Below are 18,428 nucleotides of genomic sequence, written 5' to 3' on the forward strand. Positions count from 1 at the left end.
ACGTTACTCACATAGAATCAGCCAATGACACACTTGTATATATTCAAATATACATTAGAAAGGGGGAGTACACAATCGTGAATAAGCAGAACAGTGTGCATGGCTTCCTGCCTAACCCTACACAATGACACCAGCGTGTAGAACCATGAACGCTGCTCTAATCAAACTCGTGCATGTATTCCTGCCCTACTACTGGTGTGAATCCCATTTAGGAAAGCTTCAGAGAACAATGCCTAATAGGATTATACTACTGTTCCCATAGACATGAGGCTATCTGCAGGGAAAGAGCCATGCTGTTTCTACTATGGTGATCAGGTACAGTAGAAAGACATGAGCGTGTGACCCTTCATAAAGGCAGATAGATATCAAAACGATATTGACTCCACACCGAAATACACATAGATCTATATCGGCAAACAGACCCACGCATTGTCCATGGAGTGTTTGCCGGCGGAGATGTTTATGTAGAGCGAACGCGTCTACACATCTATGGGAAGGTTTTTATTGCCAGTAGACTTTCCTCAATGCCGGTTCGCCCGTACACGCAATAATGAGCGTATTGCAAACAAACCAACAACATGAGCCATAATAAATAACTGGGTTTTCCTGTCAGAGGGTGTCTGATTTTAAATATTAGTACAGTGTTTCTCAACCTTTTTTTTTTTTTTTTCAGCCAAGGCACCCTTTAAAAATGATGGACAGCCTGGAGGCACCCCATTCAAAAATGTAAAACCTATTTTAATATCTCTTCATAATGCAGAAACATCCACACAAGTAGGACACCCAACTTTAGAGGTGATTTATTCTTCCAAAGAAAATACACTTTTGCACATTGGTACTGACTAGTATTCCAATCTTTCTCTTCTCCCTCAGTTTTTCTCCATCACTCAGCTAATGTGACCCCCAACGCTGATGGAGAGGGGCAGGGAAGGGGCAAATAAAGATGCTATGCAGGCGACTGACATCCTCTATATCCGTGTTTCTCAACCTTTTTTTCTGTCAAGGCACCCTTTAAAAGTATAGACAATCTCAAGGCATCCTTTAAAATTATGTACAATCTCGAGGCACCCCATTCTAAAATTAGTGTAAAACTATTGTAATAGTTTTACACAATACAGCAACATCCACATGTAGGACACCCAATGTTAGAGGTGATTTTTTTTCTTCCAAAGCAAATACACTTTTGCACGCTGGTACTGACTTGTATTCCAATGTTTCTTTTCTCCCTCAATTTCTCTCCATCAGTCAGCTAATGTGACCCCAATGCTGAGGGAGAGGGGCAGAAAAGGGTCAAACAAGGATTCTGTGGAGGTGACAGATATCCTCCTTATCAACTGGTGATGTCATTGGTTTTTAGGATGCTAGTGTCTAGAAAGTCTAAATGGTGCATAATGAAAACCCAAGTAACTAAAAGGCAGGCTTCATCCACTTGCTGGCTTGTATACAATTTTTGATACATTTTTTGGCATTTTGTCAAGGCACCCCTGAAGAAGCCTCAAGGCACCCTGGTTGAAGAATGCTGCTCTTTATCAACCGATGATGCCATGGCCGGCAGCTAGAAGGTTGTAATGGTGTACAATGAAAACCCATGGCTTTGTGTAACTAAAAGGCAGGCTTCATCCACTTGCTGGCTTGTATACAATTTTTGATAAATTGTTTGCCATTTTGTCAAGGTACCCCTGAAGAAGCCTCAAGGCACCCTGGTTGAAGAATGCTGCTCCTTATCAACTGATGATGCCATGGCCGGCAGCTAGAAGGTTGTAATGGTGCACAATGAAAACCTGTGGCTTTGTGTAACTAAAAGGCAGGTTTTATCCACACACCGGCTTGTATACAAATTTTGGGCAATTTTTAGGTATTTTGCCAAAGCACCCCTGAGGAAACCTCTGGGCACCCTGGTTGAAAAAGGCTGTCTTAGTACATTTTGTAGAATAAAACCTTGTTATAACTTGGTGTATAGCTTGATTACGATTTTCCAGCATGGTGTGACATTACAAACTGCTGTAGCACTGCTGCACAATGTTCCCTCACTATCCTTTCTTTCACCATGCTGATAATGACACACACAGGGATTAATCTCCTGTGTCTCTGCCTTCCTGTCCTATTTCCATGTGGAATGACTGATGGCTGTAACCGTACCTGCCAGTGAAATCAATATCCAGCTCTAGCGGTGAGCTAGGTAGGATGGAGCCAAGTTACCTGTGTTTATGGAAGATGAGCTGACAGACCATTATGGAGCCGTGGCAACTCTTAATCTGTTTCTATTTCAGGAATGCCGACTTAATGAGGTTGCAAAGCGGCTTAAGAGTTGTATGGTTTTAGTCAATCAGCATTTACAAATAATGCACTGTGCAGCCAGCTGTAATATTTGTGACACTTATTAATGCAAACTGCTGCTATCGTCTGTTTAAAGAGCATCCCTGAGCAACAAATGAAATATCTGAACTGCTAATGCTATCAGGAAACATAGCAAATGATCTAAAATATATATATTACAGTCCTCTTAGTTTTACTTTTTATCAGTATTTATAGATCTTTGTATAATTATTCATTTGAAGATAGGACTGTAGGCTCTTGCAAGTCCTTCTGATCCACATGCATAGTTTTGTTTAGCCAGTTTCACACTTTGTTGCAAATTAAGCATCATGTTGTATAGATCTACAGAGCAGAATTTGTTTTCAGAAGTGTTGCCTTGCATTGTGCTGTTCTGCCAACATGCATGCACAATTTTAGGTCCATTGTGGTGCCTTATGGTCTGTCTTTACGTTTTGCATGCTAATGCACAAAACACAATACATGTTAATGCCTTGCAACAGACCAGCTGCTGTGAATGAGCCCTAACAGTTCATTTTCGATAAACAGCTGCCTAAATATTAAAGTCTGTCCCAGGGCAGCACAATGTAGTGAAGGGCCCTTGCTCCCACTGTGGAATCAGTGGTCTGTCTGCAGAGATCTGACATGCCTCCTGCTGAGTCAGAGCTAGCACTCTTCAATCAGCAGAGAACAGGTTTTTTTTTGTGATTGCAAAGAAATAGGCCTGACAAACTGAGCATGTGCATAGTGACTCCAATGGCTTTGTACTATGAGGAGATGGTTTGGGGACAGTGGAAGAAGGGGAGGATCAGATAAGACAGGATCAAACAGCCTTTTTACACAGTGCAGAGGATTAATACCTTAGGCTCCACAATGTGTATACCAAGCATGCTTTACTGTATATACAGAGTGAATTTACTGTTGTGGGTTTAGTAAAACTTTAACTGTTCTGACACAGAAAAAATTTGAGTTGAAGATTTTTGAAAATTGGGTTACATTTGGCTTGGCCCACCGTCATATGACGGTACTCGGGCCTAGTGATTGATTGCTTATTCACTGATTACTACATTGTACAAAGCCGGGGGGGAATCGTGTATTTGGATCCTATACCTAAGTTTACTTAGTTTTTTAGGCTTTTCTTATATTTTTTACACATTGGCTGTTGGTAAAATGTCTTGGTTTAATTAACCAAACTTGCCCTAGGTATTGTAATCATTTATTGTTAACAGCTGGTGAAACATACAAATGTGACCTGAAGGCTTCTTCGCAGTCTTTCTCCTCTAACTTTGCCTTTAACTTTTAATCCTGCTGGTGTGTGGGTTAATTTTGGCATGGATTTAGAGGTGTATAGTGTAGAAATCTTTCCTTTCATACATTATGACTTAGGAAACCGTATGATGTGATAATCTGAAGGGTAAAATGTATTCTGGTGGTCTAGTGCCTATGCTGTATCTACAGTGCATCCAGAAAGTATTCAAAGCCCTTAACTCTTTCCACATTTTGTTATGTTACAGCCTTATTCCAAAATTGATTAAATTCATTATTTTCCTCAAAATTCTACAAACAATACTCCATAATGACAACGTGAAAGAAGTTTGTTGAAAATCTTTCCAAAGAAAAAAAAAAAGAAAATAATCACATGTACATAAGTATTCAAAGCCTTTGCTCAATACTTTGTTGAAGCACTTTTGCCACCAATTACAGCCTCAAGTCTTTTTGAGTATAATGCTACAAGCTTGGCACACCTATTTTTGGGCAGTTTCTCCTATTCTTCTTTGCAGGACTTCTCAAGCTCCATCAGATTGGACAGGGAGCATTGGTGCCATTTTCAGATCTCTTCAGTGATGTTCAATCGGGTTCAAGTCTGGGCTCTCTCTGGGCCACTCAAGGACATTGACAGAGTTGTCCCCTGTAGCCACTCCTTTGCTGTCTTGGCTGTGTGCTTAGGGTCGTTGTCCTGTTGGAAGATGAACCTTCGCCCTAGTCTGAGGTCAAGAGCGCTCTGGAGTAGGATTTCATCAATTATGTCTCTGTACATTGCTGCATTCATCTTTACCTTGATTCCGACTAGTCTCCCAGTTCCTGCCACTGAAACACATCCCCACAGCATGATGCTGCCACCACCATGCTTCACTGTAGGGATGGTATTGGCCAGGTGATGAGTGGTGCCTGGTTTCCTCCAGACAAGACACTTTCCATTCAGGCCAAAGAGTTTAATCCTTGTTTCATCAGACCAGAGAATTTTGTTTCTCATGGACTGAGGGTCCTTCAGGTGCCTTTTGGCAAACTGTAGGTGGGCTGTCATGTGCCTTTTACTGAGAAGTGGTTTCCACCTGGCAACTCTACCCTACAGGCCTGATTGTGGGAGTGCTGCAGAGATTAGTGTTATTTTTTTGGAAGGTTCTCCTCTCTCCACAGAGAAACGCTGGGGCTCTGTCAGAGTGACCATCGGATTTTTGGTCACCTTCCTGACTAAGGCCCTTCTCCCCCTGATCGCTCAAATTGGCTCACTTTAGGAGGAGTCCTGGTGGTTCCAAACTTCTTCCATTTACCGATGGAGGCCAGTGTGCTCATTGAGACTGCAGAAATGTTTCTGTATCTGTCCTCGGAGGTCTACAGACAATTCCTTGGACTTCATAGCTTGGTTTGTCCTCTGACATGCACTGGTAACTGCGGGACCTTATATAGACAAGTGTGTGCCTTTCCAAATCAACGGAATTTACCACAGGTGGACTGCAATCAAGTTGTAAACACATCTCAAGGATGATCAGTGGAAACAGGATGCGCCTGAGCTCAATCTAGAGTGCCATGGCAAAGGCTGTAAATATTTATGTACATGTGATTTTTAATACATTTTTAAAGACTTCAAACAAACTTCTTTCACGTTTCCATTATGGGGTATAAGGCTGTAACATAACAAAATGCGGTTAAAGTGAAGCGCTGTGAATACTTTCTGGATGCACTGTATAGAAGTAAACTGTGGGATGTTTAACTTGCAGTGCAATTGCAATGATATGCAATCATTGTATTTATTCTATACCTGGTCTAGTCTTATTACCTTGTGAAAAACTAAAATTGCTTCACAAGAGTTTAGCTTTTGGTAAGTACATTGTATAGGTTTGTTTATGTCCACTTAAAGCAGGGTATTGGAATCTTTTTAGGATGACAGATTCCCAATAGTTTGCTCAATCGGTTCCTATACTCTTTGCCAGACTGCCAAATGCATCATTATTGCCAGGCCTATTGGCTGCCAGTAGGACTTCAAATTAGGTTCATAGCGAATAGGTTGGTTTTACCTTTCTTTCAATCATAAGGATTAATATTTCTTTCCAAAAAAATTCACACCCTTAGCCTTGTACCGTTAGCTATAAAAATGTCTGACCTTAGTAGTCTGGACAGTTCTTCATGACTTTCCCGCTGCATAATTGAAAGTGCTCCTAATCTCCGCTGCTTTAAGAACCCTACCATAGTTCTCTGCCTACTTTGTGCTTCTTTTGAGATTGTGAGATGTCATTCTTTATATAGAATGGATGCTTGCCATACACACAGCACAAATGTAAGAATTTATAGAACAATTTTATAAGGTGGCTGTATTTCAAGAGTGTAAGTCTCGGTTCACGCTACCGCGACTTGTCAGGCGACTGGTCAGCCTGACAAGTCGCGTTCCATTCTGTGCTACGGGAACCGTTCTAATAGGAGCGACTCAATTCGCTCCGACTTAGAAAATAGTTCCTGTACTACTTCGGGGCGACATTGGAGCGACTTGCATTGACTTCCATTATGTGAAGTCCGTGCAAGTCGTGCCGAAGTCGCGGTGCACGCGACTTCACAGGTCGCCCCCAAAGTCGTGCCGCAGTAGTGTGAACCTGCACTAAGTGGATAGTGGTGTTTGGTGATGTTGACAAGCAAGCACAGTAGAAACATGGTACCAGTATATTGGAGGTGACCACTAATCGGGCTTGAGATTTCAAAGCAGATAGGTGGCTTTGAGAAATGTCATAGTACAGATATGTCATTATTTTGGTCAAACATTCTGTACGAGAAAGGCAGAAAGAAGGTTATAGTAGGTGTGTTTGGGAATATCTCTTCTGAAGAGAAGCAAAAGAGGTTCCCACATCATCAGATTACTGAAAAAAGTTAGTGAGGAGTATGGCAGATAAATGCTTGATGGTCAGAGCCCTAACACAAGGCAGAATCTGAATGGCGCAGAGCTAAAAATTGACGGGGTAGTAGCTTTGCTGCACAGATTCTGTGCTACACTATATAAATGAGCATCCAGCTGCCAGAATACATGGGCTGCATGCAACCGGAGGAAGCTTTGTTGGGTGGCCATTTGTAGGTTACTTGGATAACTCATTGTCCTGTTAACAGCCATGAATGCAGTTCTTGAGATGTAGAACGCCATAAACCTCAACTGAAGTTTCCTTATGTTTGCTGGATATACTGTATTAACTGTGCAACAAAAGGGTAAATCCTAATTTTCTCACTGTTATGTTTCTAATTGAGCCACGAGTACAAACCCCTTTCCTCGTGACAGGATGTTGCAGAGAGCGATTGCTATGTGTGAAAGCAGCAGTTTCTTTGCAGTGGTCGCCTATGTCGCTTACTGAGTCAAGTAGTGCAGCTTTTAAATAGTAAAAGTCACTCTCCTTTTGGTTTGGTAAAACGCCTCCTGTATACGCATCTCAGATGCGTTTTTTGCTGTTTGTCTGGAGTTCAGATGTAACCTAAAAGTCACAATTTGCATATAGCTGTCTATACAATAAAATGGCTGATTGCTTAACCACTTCTGGACAGGAAGGATTTGCCCCCTTAATGATCAGGCCGTTTTTTGCTATTCGGCACTGCGTTACTTTAACGGACAATTGCGCGGTCGTGCGGCGCTGTATCTAAATAAAATTGATCTCCTTTTTTTCCCACAAATAGAGCTTTCCTTTGGTGGTATTTGATCACCTCTGCGATTTCTATTTTTTGTGCTATAAACAAAAATAGAGCAACAATTCAGAAAAAAAAAATTTCACATTCTGCTATAAAACATTCCCAAAAAAACAAAACAAAATTAAAAAATCAAAATTTGTTTAACATTTTAGGCCAGTTTGTTGTCTGCTACATATTTTTGGTAAAAAAAAATCACAATAAGCGTATTTTGATTGGTTTGCGCAAAAGTTATCGCGTCTACAAACTAGGGGAAAGATTTATGTAATTTCTATTGTTTTTTTCTTTTTTTTTTTTTACTAGTAATGGCGGTGATCTGCAATCTTTTGCGGCACTGCGACATTGCGGCGGACAGATCGGACCCCTAACTGACATTTTTGACAATTTTGAGGGGTACCAGGGACATTACTACAGTAATCAGTGCTAAAAATCTGCACTGTTACTGTAATAATGCCATTGGCAGGGAAGGGGTTACCCAGGGGCGATCAAAGGGTTAAATGTGTACCTAGGAGCATGTTTCTAACTGTATGGGGGCGGGGCTTGTGAAATGATCACAGAGACCTGTGATCCTATATAGAAGGATCACAGGGGCACTATGATCATTTCAGGGAGAAGAACAGTCAGCTGTGTTTACAACAGCTGACCGTTCTTCTCTTTCAGCGGGGCCGCCTGCCCCGTGCATTGGAGCCCCCCTAGCTGCAGGCTCGCGACCGACGTATACCTACGGCGGTTCGCGCAGGAAGGCCAGCCGGCCGCAGTATTTCTGCGGGGGGCGATCCGAAAGCAGTTAAACTAGTTTAACCGCTGCTTCTTCTGTCGGACTGGCTGCCATGCCCACGGGCCACATGTCGGCCGGTTTCTGTTGAACCGGCTGATGCCACCCGATATTCGGCCAGTGTAAATTGACCCAGGCAATACTCAGAACAGCAGAACCTGTGCAGTGCATGACCAACCTAAAGTGATGAACATTGTTAACATTTTACCTTGCAGACATCTTTTTCCATCAGTTCTTGGAGTAAGGATTTATTCCCAAAATCTAACCATCTATTTGCTCTTTTCACAGATTATTTATGCACCCCAGAAGAAAATATTTACAAGATAGACTTCACAAGATTTAAAATCCGAGACATGGAGTCAGGAACAGTTCTATTTGAAATCACAAAGCCACCAGCATCAGGTGAGGTTATTTTATTAACTACTATTCTGTTTTTACCCCTTCTTTACTGGGCCAGTTTCCAGTGCTGTGATACTTTGACAATTGCTCGAAACATGCAACACTGTACCTAAATTAATTTTATGTATTTTTTTTTTTAAGCGACCGATTAGTATTTTCTTTAAAAAAAAAAGAAAAAAAAAAAAGGTTCCTTGTTTTTGATTAAAATTAAAAATTCTATGAAAATGAAACCACCCCAAAAAATTACACCTTTTTTTGGAAAGTAGACACCTCAAAGTGGAATCTTTTATGCCACAATTTTTTGGAAATGAAGAAAAATGCTGGTAATGGTGGACTAGATATAGAGCATACAGGTTAATGGACAGGTGACATACTGTGAGAGGAAGGCATGAAGCAGATGAAGGGAAGTGAAGGGTTAGTATACAGGTCACAAATGAAGATTGGATGTATAGGACTGGCCAGTTACAGTAATCTAAACGTATAGAGCCGCTTGGATTGGCTCTGTACAGAGTGTTCCAGGCAAAGGAATTTGGAATCGTCAGGCTTATTCAATGAGGTAATGCAAAGCTTGGCAATAGACCTGTATATGTATGAGAATTAGATGCATACAAAGTAAGACATCTGTCCTCTCTGGTAGAGATATAAACTCCAATAGGTGTATATCCCTCGCGCCTATGGAGGTCCTAACTGGGGATGAGTGGGTTAAATGTGTGTATAGACAGAATGTGTCTATACGCTCTCTTCCAGAACTCATTTTTAGTTTTTCCTACATAGAAACAGTAGCATTCGCAACGTGAGAAGATATACTACGCCATTGGGTTTAAAGATTTGTTCATTTGGTAGTTAAACTTGTGAGTCAGTGTTTATGTATCTGCAGTAGTTGCAGCCACCACAGGTAAAGATTCCTAGTAATTTACAAGGGTCCATTCTGTTGGAACTTTTAAATTCACTTTGGACTAATATGTCCCTAACCGAGGTAGCTCATCTGTAAAAAAGCAGTGAAAGCAGGTCTCTGTGGTCCATGGCAGTAGATGCCAATATTTTGATACAATTTTGGTGATCTGGGACTGCTGGCAAGAGAATCTTGTGATAATTCCTAAAGGGATTTTTTTTTAACCATATAGTAGTTCCTGATGGGTTTTATGCACTGTGCATTTATTTATATGTTTTTTTGAGGGATGTGATGGAATAACCTCAAGCAAGTAATCTCTGTTTTAATTGATCAGCTTCATGCTTAAAAGTGATCTAGTCAGAGCAGTTTTGGTGAATTCTAAGATATTGACTGTACAGTATTGATGAGACCAGTGACCGCTGATGGAAACTGGTAGCGTGGAGAATGGAATTTCCCGCTGTGCTTTTTCTGAAGGGGCTGCTCGATAGAGATCCATCTCTAATTTTATGGATCTCTATGTCTAAGAATGTTATGGAATTGAGGTCACAGTTCATTGTAAATTTTAAGATTTAGTGCATTCTCGTTAGGTTGTGTAGAAAGGATTGTAATAATTCAAAGGAGCAATCCCGAATGACGAAAATGTCGTCTATGTAAGGGTACTATAATGTTATATGGTCCGTATACACAGATAGAGCTTCTTGGAGTATAATGTCACGCTCCCACTCCCACAAGTACAGATTGATGTAGGATGGGACACAGCAAGTCCCCATCGCTACGCCCTGCACCTGGAGGTAGTGGGAGCCATTGAGTGTGAAAACATTATGGCGTAAGATTAAATTGAGAGAGGTCAGAATGAACTCATTAAGTTGCCATTGATGACGTGAATGTTGTGATAAAATATGTCTGATACAGGATGCCTCTTCATCAATGGCTACTAATAATGCTGATTAAGTTGTACATAAACCATCTAGAATACGGAGAAGATGAAAAGGGTCTTGAATGTAGCTAGGATGACTGGTTGTGTAGGGCCTTAAGTGGTCATCAGTATATTTACTTAGGGAGGCTTTGCCTGATATTATGGGCCGCCCCGGAGGTGGATATGTTTCTTTGTGTAATTTGGGAAGAACATAATAAGTAAGTGTTCGGGGATATTCAGTTCTAATGAATTCCCAGTCAGTTTTTTGATTACTCCATTTGAATAAGCAGAGTCCACTAGTGAGTAAAATTATTTTTTGAATCTTTCAATTACTGAATTTTAGATGGGTTAATACCATGATTCATTTTTGAGAATTTTCATGAATATAGTAATGTATTTTTCATTACTCATTATCGCAACGTTGGCCCTCTTGTTGGAGGGCTTGATTGTGATATTCAAGTTGTTGGGATAAGTTAGATTGTGCTTATAGTGATAGAAACTTTTCTTGTTCAGTTAGTTACTTTCAGTTTATTGATTTCCCCACATGTTAGCTTAACAAAAGCTGACACATTTGAGTTCAAGCTCAAGGGGGGGAATTTATCGGACTTCTTTTTACTTATGGATGCACTTGAGGGATAACAGTGCTAGATGGTTCAAGTTGAGACAAATTAAGATGATCAATTAGATCTAGTGCCTCACCATCATCAAGTGATAAGACGAGGTCCTCTATTCACTCTGTATCAATGGCATTGGAAGTAGCGGCGAATTTGTAATTGTTGGCTTGATGACTATACAAGGTTTTGAAATAATTTTCTGGCAAAAAGTTGAAGGTCTTTGATGACTTCGAATTTGTCTATACTGTGAGTAGGGCAAAAGCTGAGATCTTTTGATAAGACAGATAATTCATCATTGGTAAGTTCATAATCAGATTTACTACATTTAATCGGTTTTCTTCATATTTAGTCTCTACTCTCATGTTGTGCCATCAATCTTCTGATTTTATACCATTCTATCCTGCTGCAGATAGTGAAAGTTTTACTCTTAGGAGGATTGCTTCCATCCACTCCTGCACCTATCCATTATGATATTTTTGGACAACTCAAGATTATTTTAAATCTGTTACATTCAATAATACAAATTAAACAAAACCGGTATATATGTATGTATACATATATATATGTCCTTTTGGGATCAATATACTTTGTCAGTCCGAAAATTTCTACAACATAAAATTACAGATGGACACCCTACTTACTAAATTATTTTTCTGTCATCCCAGACGGTGTAATGTCCACTCTATTTAAAGGGACACCCCTTAAGGTTCAATACCAGTGAAACAAGTGATGCCAAAAAACTACTTGTACTCCATAGGCATTTGCATGTATATATTTACATCTTTATCAAAAGGTAATTTTCAGTTACACACCATGGCCCCTCATAAGTGGTCCACACAATTAATTTGTTCTATCTTGCCTTAATAATGTTAAAACGCACAACATGTGTTTACTGTGACTCATCCGACCCCAGTGACTCACAGGTCAGATGCAGGCCTTTGCTTCCCCCCTCAGTGATGTCTGGAGAACAATATTCAATGATATTTGTCCTATCGTTAATTCTGGTTATTCACCTAAATGCCTAGTTACTTCTATACAGGTATTAATATTAATACATAAAATGTTTATAAAATTGTACTGATGCAATATATGCAATATTTCTTATTGTTATGTTCTTACTTTAGAAAATAACTCTATTTCCTAATATGTTCATGCACCCCTGAAGAAGAAAAGAAAAAGAAATTAAATTTTGAAATGCGTTGGGTGTTCTTTACTTGAATTTCCTGTTTAGTGATATCAATTGGAAATCCGAGTGTACCATAGAATATCTAGGAATTTTTTAATAATCATTTTAATACGGAGTAATGTATAAATCTTTTATTTTTTATAATAACAATAAAGATTTTGTATAATTTTAATAATCTGCTCAAAGTTGCAATTTTCTATGCAAACTATTTGTTGCCGTTAAAAGTCCCATTATGAGGGTTTTGTTCCCATAATTATGGAACACAATGAAGACAGTTATCATCAATAGGTATGGGCTGTGTGTTCCAGTTGAACGAAAGTTCGACTTGAACATCAGCTGTTCATGTGTTCGCTGAGCACTAAACTCTGAAAATTGGTCTGGGCAGGAAGAGGGTAAAAAGTTGCCTGTATTTAAGTGGTTAAGGGGAACCCTATGACAGAATTAAAAACAAAAATGGCATGGGGTCCCCCCCCAAAATCTATCCCAGGCCCTTTGGGTCTGGTATAGATTTTAGGGGAACTCCACACCAGAAAAAAAAAGAAAAACATGGTGTGGAGTCCCCACGCCCCCAAAATCCATACCAGGCCCTTTGGGTCTGGTATAGATTTTAAGGGGAACTCCATGCCAAAATGTAAAAAAAAAAAAATGGCTTTTAATGTAAAATCCATACCAGACCCTTATCTGAGCATGCAGTCTGGCATGCCAGGAAAGGTAGGGGGAGGGTTGACAGGGCCTCTTCCTGTCAACCCTGGGCTGCGGTTGTGGGGGTCTGCGGGTGGGGGGCTTATTGGAATCTGGAAGCCCTCTTTTAATAAGGTGCCCCCCCCAGATCCTGCCCCCCCTCATGTGAATGGGTATCGGGTACATAGGTACCCCTACCCATTCACCAAAAAAGTGTCAAGAAGTAAGAACTAAAGGAAAACGTTTTTGACAAGTCCTTTATTAAAAAATAAAAAAAAATAGTGTCCCTCAATGTAAATCCATCGTCCATCATGACCCCCGCTGGACCCGAAAAATAATATAAAAATTACGCTTCTGCCTCTTCTCCCTGCTTTGACAGCTCTTATATAGGCAATGGTGGGGCTACCCGGCTTCGTCACCTGGTGGCAGTGCCCCTCCTGTCGTCACGTGATGTCACAGCCTTTGCCCGCCACTCAAAATTGAGCTCAAGTGCACCTGTTTCCCCTGATCATCCTTGAGATGTTTCTACAACTTGATTGGAGTCCACCTGTGGGGAATTCAGTTGATTGGGCATGATTTGGAAAAACACACACAGGTAAGGTCCCACAGTTAACAGTGCATGTCAGAGCACAAACCAAGCCATGAAGACCAAGGTATTGTCTGTAGAGCTCTGAGACAGGATTGTATCGATGCACAGATCAGGGGAAGGTACAGAAAGAATTCTGCAGCTTTGAAGGTCCCAATGAGCACAGTGGCCTCCATCATCCGTAAATTTAAGAAGTTTGGAACCACTAGGACTCTTCCTAGAGTGGGCCGCCCAGCCAAACTGAGCGATCGGGGGAGAAGGGCCTTAGTCATGGAGGTGACCAAGAACCCGATGGTCACTCTGACAGAGCTTTAGCGTTTCTATGTGGAGAGAGGAGAACCTTCCGAAAGAAGAACAACCATCTCTGCAGCACTCCCACAACCAGGCTTGTATGGTAGAGTGGCTAGACCAATGCCACTTCTCAGTAAAAGGCACATGACAGCCCACCTGGAGTTTGCCAAAGGCACTTGAAGGACTCTGACCATGAGAAACAAAATTCTCTGGTCTGATGAAACAAAGATTGAACTCTTTGCCCTGAATGGCAGGCGTCCTATTTTGGAGGAAACCAGGCACCGCTCATCAACTGCCCAACACAATTCTTACAGTGAAGCATGGTGGTGGCACCATTAAGCTTTTGGGATGTTTTTCAGCAGCAGGAACTGGGAGACTAGGCAGGATCGAGGGCAAGATGAATGCAGCAATGAACAGAGACATGTTGATGAAATCCTGCTCCAGAGCGCTCTTGATCTAAGACTGGGGCAAAGGTTCATCTTTCAACAGGATAACGACCCTAAGCACACAGCCAAGATAACAAAGGAGTGGCTACTGGACAACTCTGTGAATGTCCTTGAGTGACTCAGGACAGAGCCAAGACTTGAACCCGATTGGACATCCCTGGAGAGATCTGAAAATGGCTGTGCACCGACGCTCCCCATCCAACCTGATAGAGCTTGGGAGGTCCTGCATACTCAAAAAGACTTAAGACTGTAATTGGTGCCAAAGGTACTTCAGCAAAGTATTGAGCAAAGGCTGTAAATACTTATGTACATGTGATTTTTTTTTTTTTTTTCGTTTTTTATTTTTAAAAAAACTTGCAAAGATTTCAAACAAACTTATCTCAAATTGTCATTATAGGGTATTGTTTGTAGAATTTTGAGGAAAATAAGGAATTCAATCCATTTTGGAATAAGGCTGTAACATAACAAAATGTGGAAAAAGTGAAAGGCTTTGAATACTTTCCGGATGCAATGTACTGAGTGCTGTAATAAAATCAAAAGGTGCTTCAACAAAGTATTTGTTTCAGGGTGTGCACACCTATGCAACCATATCATTTTAGTTTTTTATTTTTACTTCCCTCCACCTAAAAGATTTCAGTTTGTTGTTCAACTGAGTTGTACAATTTATAGGTCACATTAAAGGTGGAAAAAGTTCTGAAATGATTTATCTTTGTCTCATTCTTTTACATCACAGAAACCTGACATTTTAACAGGGGTGTGTAGACTTTTTATATCCACCACTGTATATATATTTGTATGTACGTGTATAATATATATATAATATGCATAATTTTTTTTTTTTTTGGAAGAGTGACTATTTTTGGCAAGTGGTAAATTATATTTAACTAGGTAAACAGACTGAAAGGGAAAAAGCTTGTAGAACACTTGAAAATAAGGAACCTATAACAAGAAAAGCAACACCAGTTAATAAAGCAAATGCAAACAGAGGAAATGCAACAATTCCTGTTTAGGACATTTTCTTTCTAATTTTATCAGTTGTCATTATGATCTAGTACTGTGTTCCGGAAGAAAAAGAATAAGTAAAACCCTAATATTGTTTCAAAATTTAGACATTTCCTTTCCGTACTTCTTTATTGGTCTGCATTCACTTTATTTTTCTGAGTAAGACTTGACTATGGTCATGTCCAGGGTTATTTCATTATTGCAAATAGCAATGCCTTAATCGTACATCATAGGACATAGGGTTTCTTCTTATTCATGGCTTACTTAGATTATGCCGCCATCTACAAGTAAATAGGCACTGGGCAATAATGGGAAGGCTTCACTCTCCAGCACAGCACTCAGTTTTGTGCTAGTGTCCTTGGGTACTAGATGTGCCTCAGCAGTTTCTCTAAAGACTTCTTTCTACGAGTGTTTGCTTATGGATTTTATTGCCGTTCCATACACCCTTGCTGGGGAAAAGAAAGGGCTTTATCCAGATCAGCTGCCTATGGCCTTGGGCCCAAGGGGATGGTACCTGAATTCCACTGCAAAGATCAGGGACAGCCTGCAAGGTTGCTAGTCAGCACTGGCATGGGTACTTGGTAGCTTGTATTGACCCTGGCAGGATGCCCTACAAGTCCAGGGTGGTGATCCCCTAAGGAGGAGACATGCCACTAAAAGCCCTTTTTCAGCGTGCCCGCTGTGATGGTTGAAGATTGGGCTCTCTGATAGCCCTGCAGCCTGCATCCCTGTGCTTGTTCTGTGTATGGATCTTTATGGATTTTATCTAATAAAATGAATACTTTCCATCATATCGGAGTGCCACCTCTCCTTTCACAGCATGGCAGCACAGACACTAAGCCACTACTTACTGTAGCTGTGGTCCTATAATTCCTCTTTTAAGGAGATGCTTTATATTCCCAAGAAAGCCATTGCAGAATGCAGGCGGAGAGGTGGTGAGAAAGACAAAGGGGTGAACTCTTAAATCCCTTCTAAGGGTAGAGCAGGCCCCCACATAGTTTGCTGTGTAATGGCTGCCCTCAGGGTCAGAGTTCAGAATTCCTGCCCTTATTTGGCTTTTTCCACGGTTTCTTCAGGTGCAAGTTTTCCAAATTACGTTGTGTCTAGGGAGGAATTTTTGTCAGTCTCCTCAGGCTTGTGTGAAAAGCCCTCAGGGTTTCTCACTGGGTTTTAATGGCTGGGTGTAAATGTATACACTTTCCTTGTTACAAGAACATGAAGATTATTCTTTGGATGAGGATATGGAAGAGAAAGTGGTAAGGTTCAGGAGTCCTCTTAGGAAGAGACTCAGAGTTCTGACCTGTCTCAGGCACATAGGACCACAGTTTTTGGCAGATGTGGTCTGGATTCATTTAAAGCTGCCACTTCCAAAATGTACTTCTCATGTTTCCTTGTTTTACTTGCAGAAAGTAATGTCTGCTGATTGAGCTTATCTGAAGAAGTTGTTTTCACTTCTAAAATAGTTAACTCAGCAGTACCCTATTGAGGTGGATTTCTCCAACCATAGATCCAGGGGAACTTCAAGTTGCTGCATGCAGGCAGCCTACAAGCTCTATTAGGAGGCAGAGCCTGCAAGGACACAGCACTGTCTGCATTTGGAGCCACTCACCCACACTTGCACACCTATCACATTAGGATGAGCGGCTCCAAATGCAGACAGTGCATTTTTGGGACAACTCATCTGCACCTGCATGCCTGTCACAATAGAATAAGCTGCTGCGTCCTAAAATACTCCCAATAGGCTGCCTGCGTGCAGCACCTGGAAGTTAGAGAATGCAAAAAACAGCTCCTTCACAATATACAGGCATCATCGCCTAACGAGGCCTAACGCAGCTTCATGTTATGGTGTGGCAATAATACTACTCTGCTCTGAAATTCAGAGCAGTGCTGCCACTCTACTGTAGATTGTGCCTGCTTGCACGTCAATGGGGTGAAAAAATGTTGCAGGGTTGTGGCTATTGCCATTATTATTGCTGATTCACAAGCCTATAGCTTTTAATCCATTTTCCTGCCACACCTAGTCCTTCCCACTGCTTTCTAGATTGGCAGCACTCCCTGTTGGTTAAACCCTCCCATCGTGAGCTGCAGTGCCTGGCATTGGGGGCATGTGAGGCCTAAATAAAGAAAGATTTGGTTAAGTCAGGGAAGGTTCAGTTTTTTAGATGTATCTAGTAACATCCCAAGAGTGAAGGGCTCCTCACAAGCTTCGTTTTGTTTTCTTCATTTGGTTCCCGGCTGTAAAATTTAAGTGTTTTGATCACTTTCACAGTCTGGGCAGTGCAGCCCCCCCCCCCCCCCCCATCACTGACATGCCCCATATGTGGTTATTGGGATCTCATGCTTTTCCTGGAGGGCTTCAAGATGGCGAGCTGCATGGCCAAGTCCTACATTTAGTCTACTTAGTAGCTACTTGGATAAACCGTGAAATATCTTCTAGGTTAAAGAACACGTATAGTTAAAGTGACTAACTACTACTAGTTTTACCATGACCTGGATACACACTATCATCTACATACATACATTTGACCTACTTAAACCTCACCCTGACATGTATAATCATGTCAGTATTTATTACAGATCATTCCTATTTTTAGGCTCCATCTTTTTTAAACTTGTGAGCCTCAATTGTAATGAACATTTGAACAGTTAGATGACTAAAACAGTGTTTTTTAAAGTTTTTTGTCTTCCGGTGCACCAAAAAGATCTAAAGATTTTCACGGCACACATGAAAATATTTAACAATTTTTGTGGTAAAGAACCTTTTTATTTTTTTAACTATATATTTAATTTTAAATTCAATGTGAAGGATGTGCCTGCTTTTGAGAGAAAATCTGCTTAAAAATTTAAAAGACTGCAGCTTTTATATATTATACTTAAAGACTCCTGCTGCTTTTGTTTGTGTGTGTATGTGTGTGTGTGTATGTATATATATATATATATATATATATATATATATATATATTATTTTACTATTTTACTAGTCTGCTGCTTATATATTGGGGATTACACTGATCTGTCCCCAACCCCCCATCTCTTCTCTCTTCTTTCGTCCTTAGACTTACCTTCTTCTCAGCTCCGTGTACGGAGGGATAGGGCCTGATTGGGGCCTGCTTTGTTGTGTGGGTGGGAGGAGAAAATTACCCATGATCCATGCGCAGCACCTCATTGGCTGGAAGTGCTGCCTGGCAGGCACCTGTTCTGGACTGCTGGCAGCCTCCGGCTATTCGCGATCCGGATTGGGGGGAGCGAGTCTGGCCTGGTGAACATCAACCAATCTGGGTCGCGCTCCAATTCTCATATAGGTGAGGCCTGCATAGTGTCTGCATCAGTATGCTGGGCCGGCACAGTCGTGGAGTCTCATGCGGCGTCGGCCGTGGCTGCCAGCGAACAAC

General features: G+C 41.0%; 1 protein-coding gene across 1 annotated transcript in view; it reads left to right on the top strand.

The window, feature by feature from the left end:
* The window catches only part of UNC119 (unc-119 lipid binding chaperone), a 137,400-nt gene that overhangs the window by 97,210 nt on the left and 21,762 nt on the right, over nt 1–18,428 (top strand). Inside the window, exon 2 of the mRNA XM_082245306.1 lies at nt 8,312–8,425. Coding sequence (XP_082101432.1) covers nt 8,312–8,425 — 114 coding nt within the window. The remainder of the gene's footprint in view (nt 1–8,311; nt 8,426–18,428) is intronic.

This window comes from Pelophylax lessonae (genome assembly GCF_965119305.1).
Source record: "Pelophylax lessonae genome assembly, chromosome: 2".
Classification (NCBI taxonomy): domain Eukaryota; kingdom Metazoa; phylum Chordata; class Amphibia; order Anura; family Ranidae; genus Pelophylax; species Pelophylax lessonae.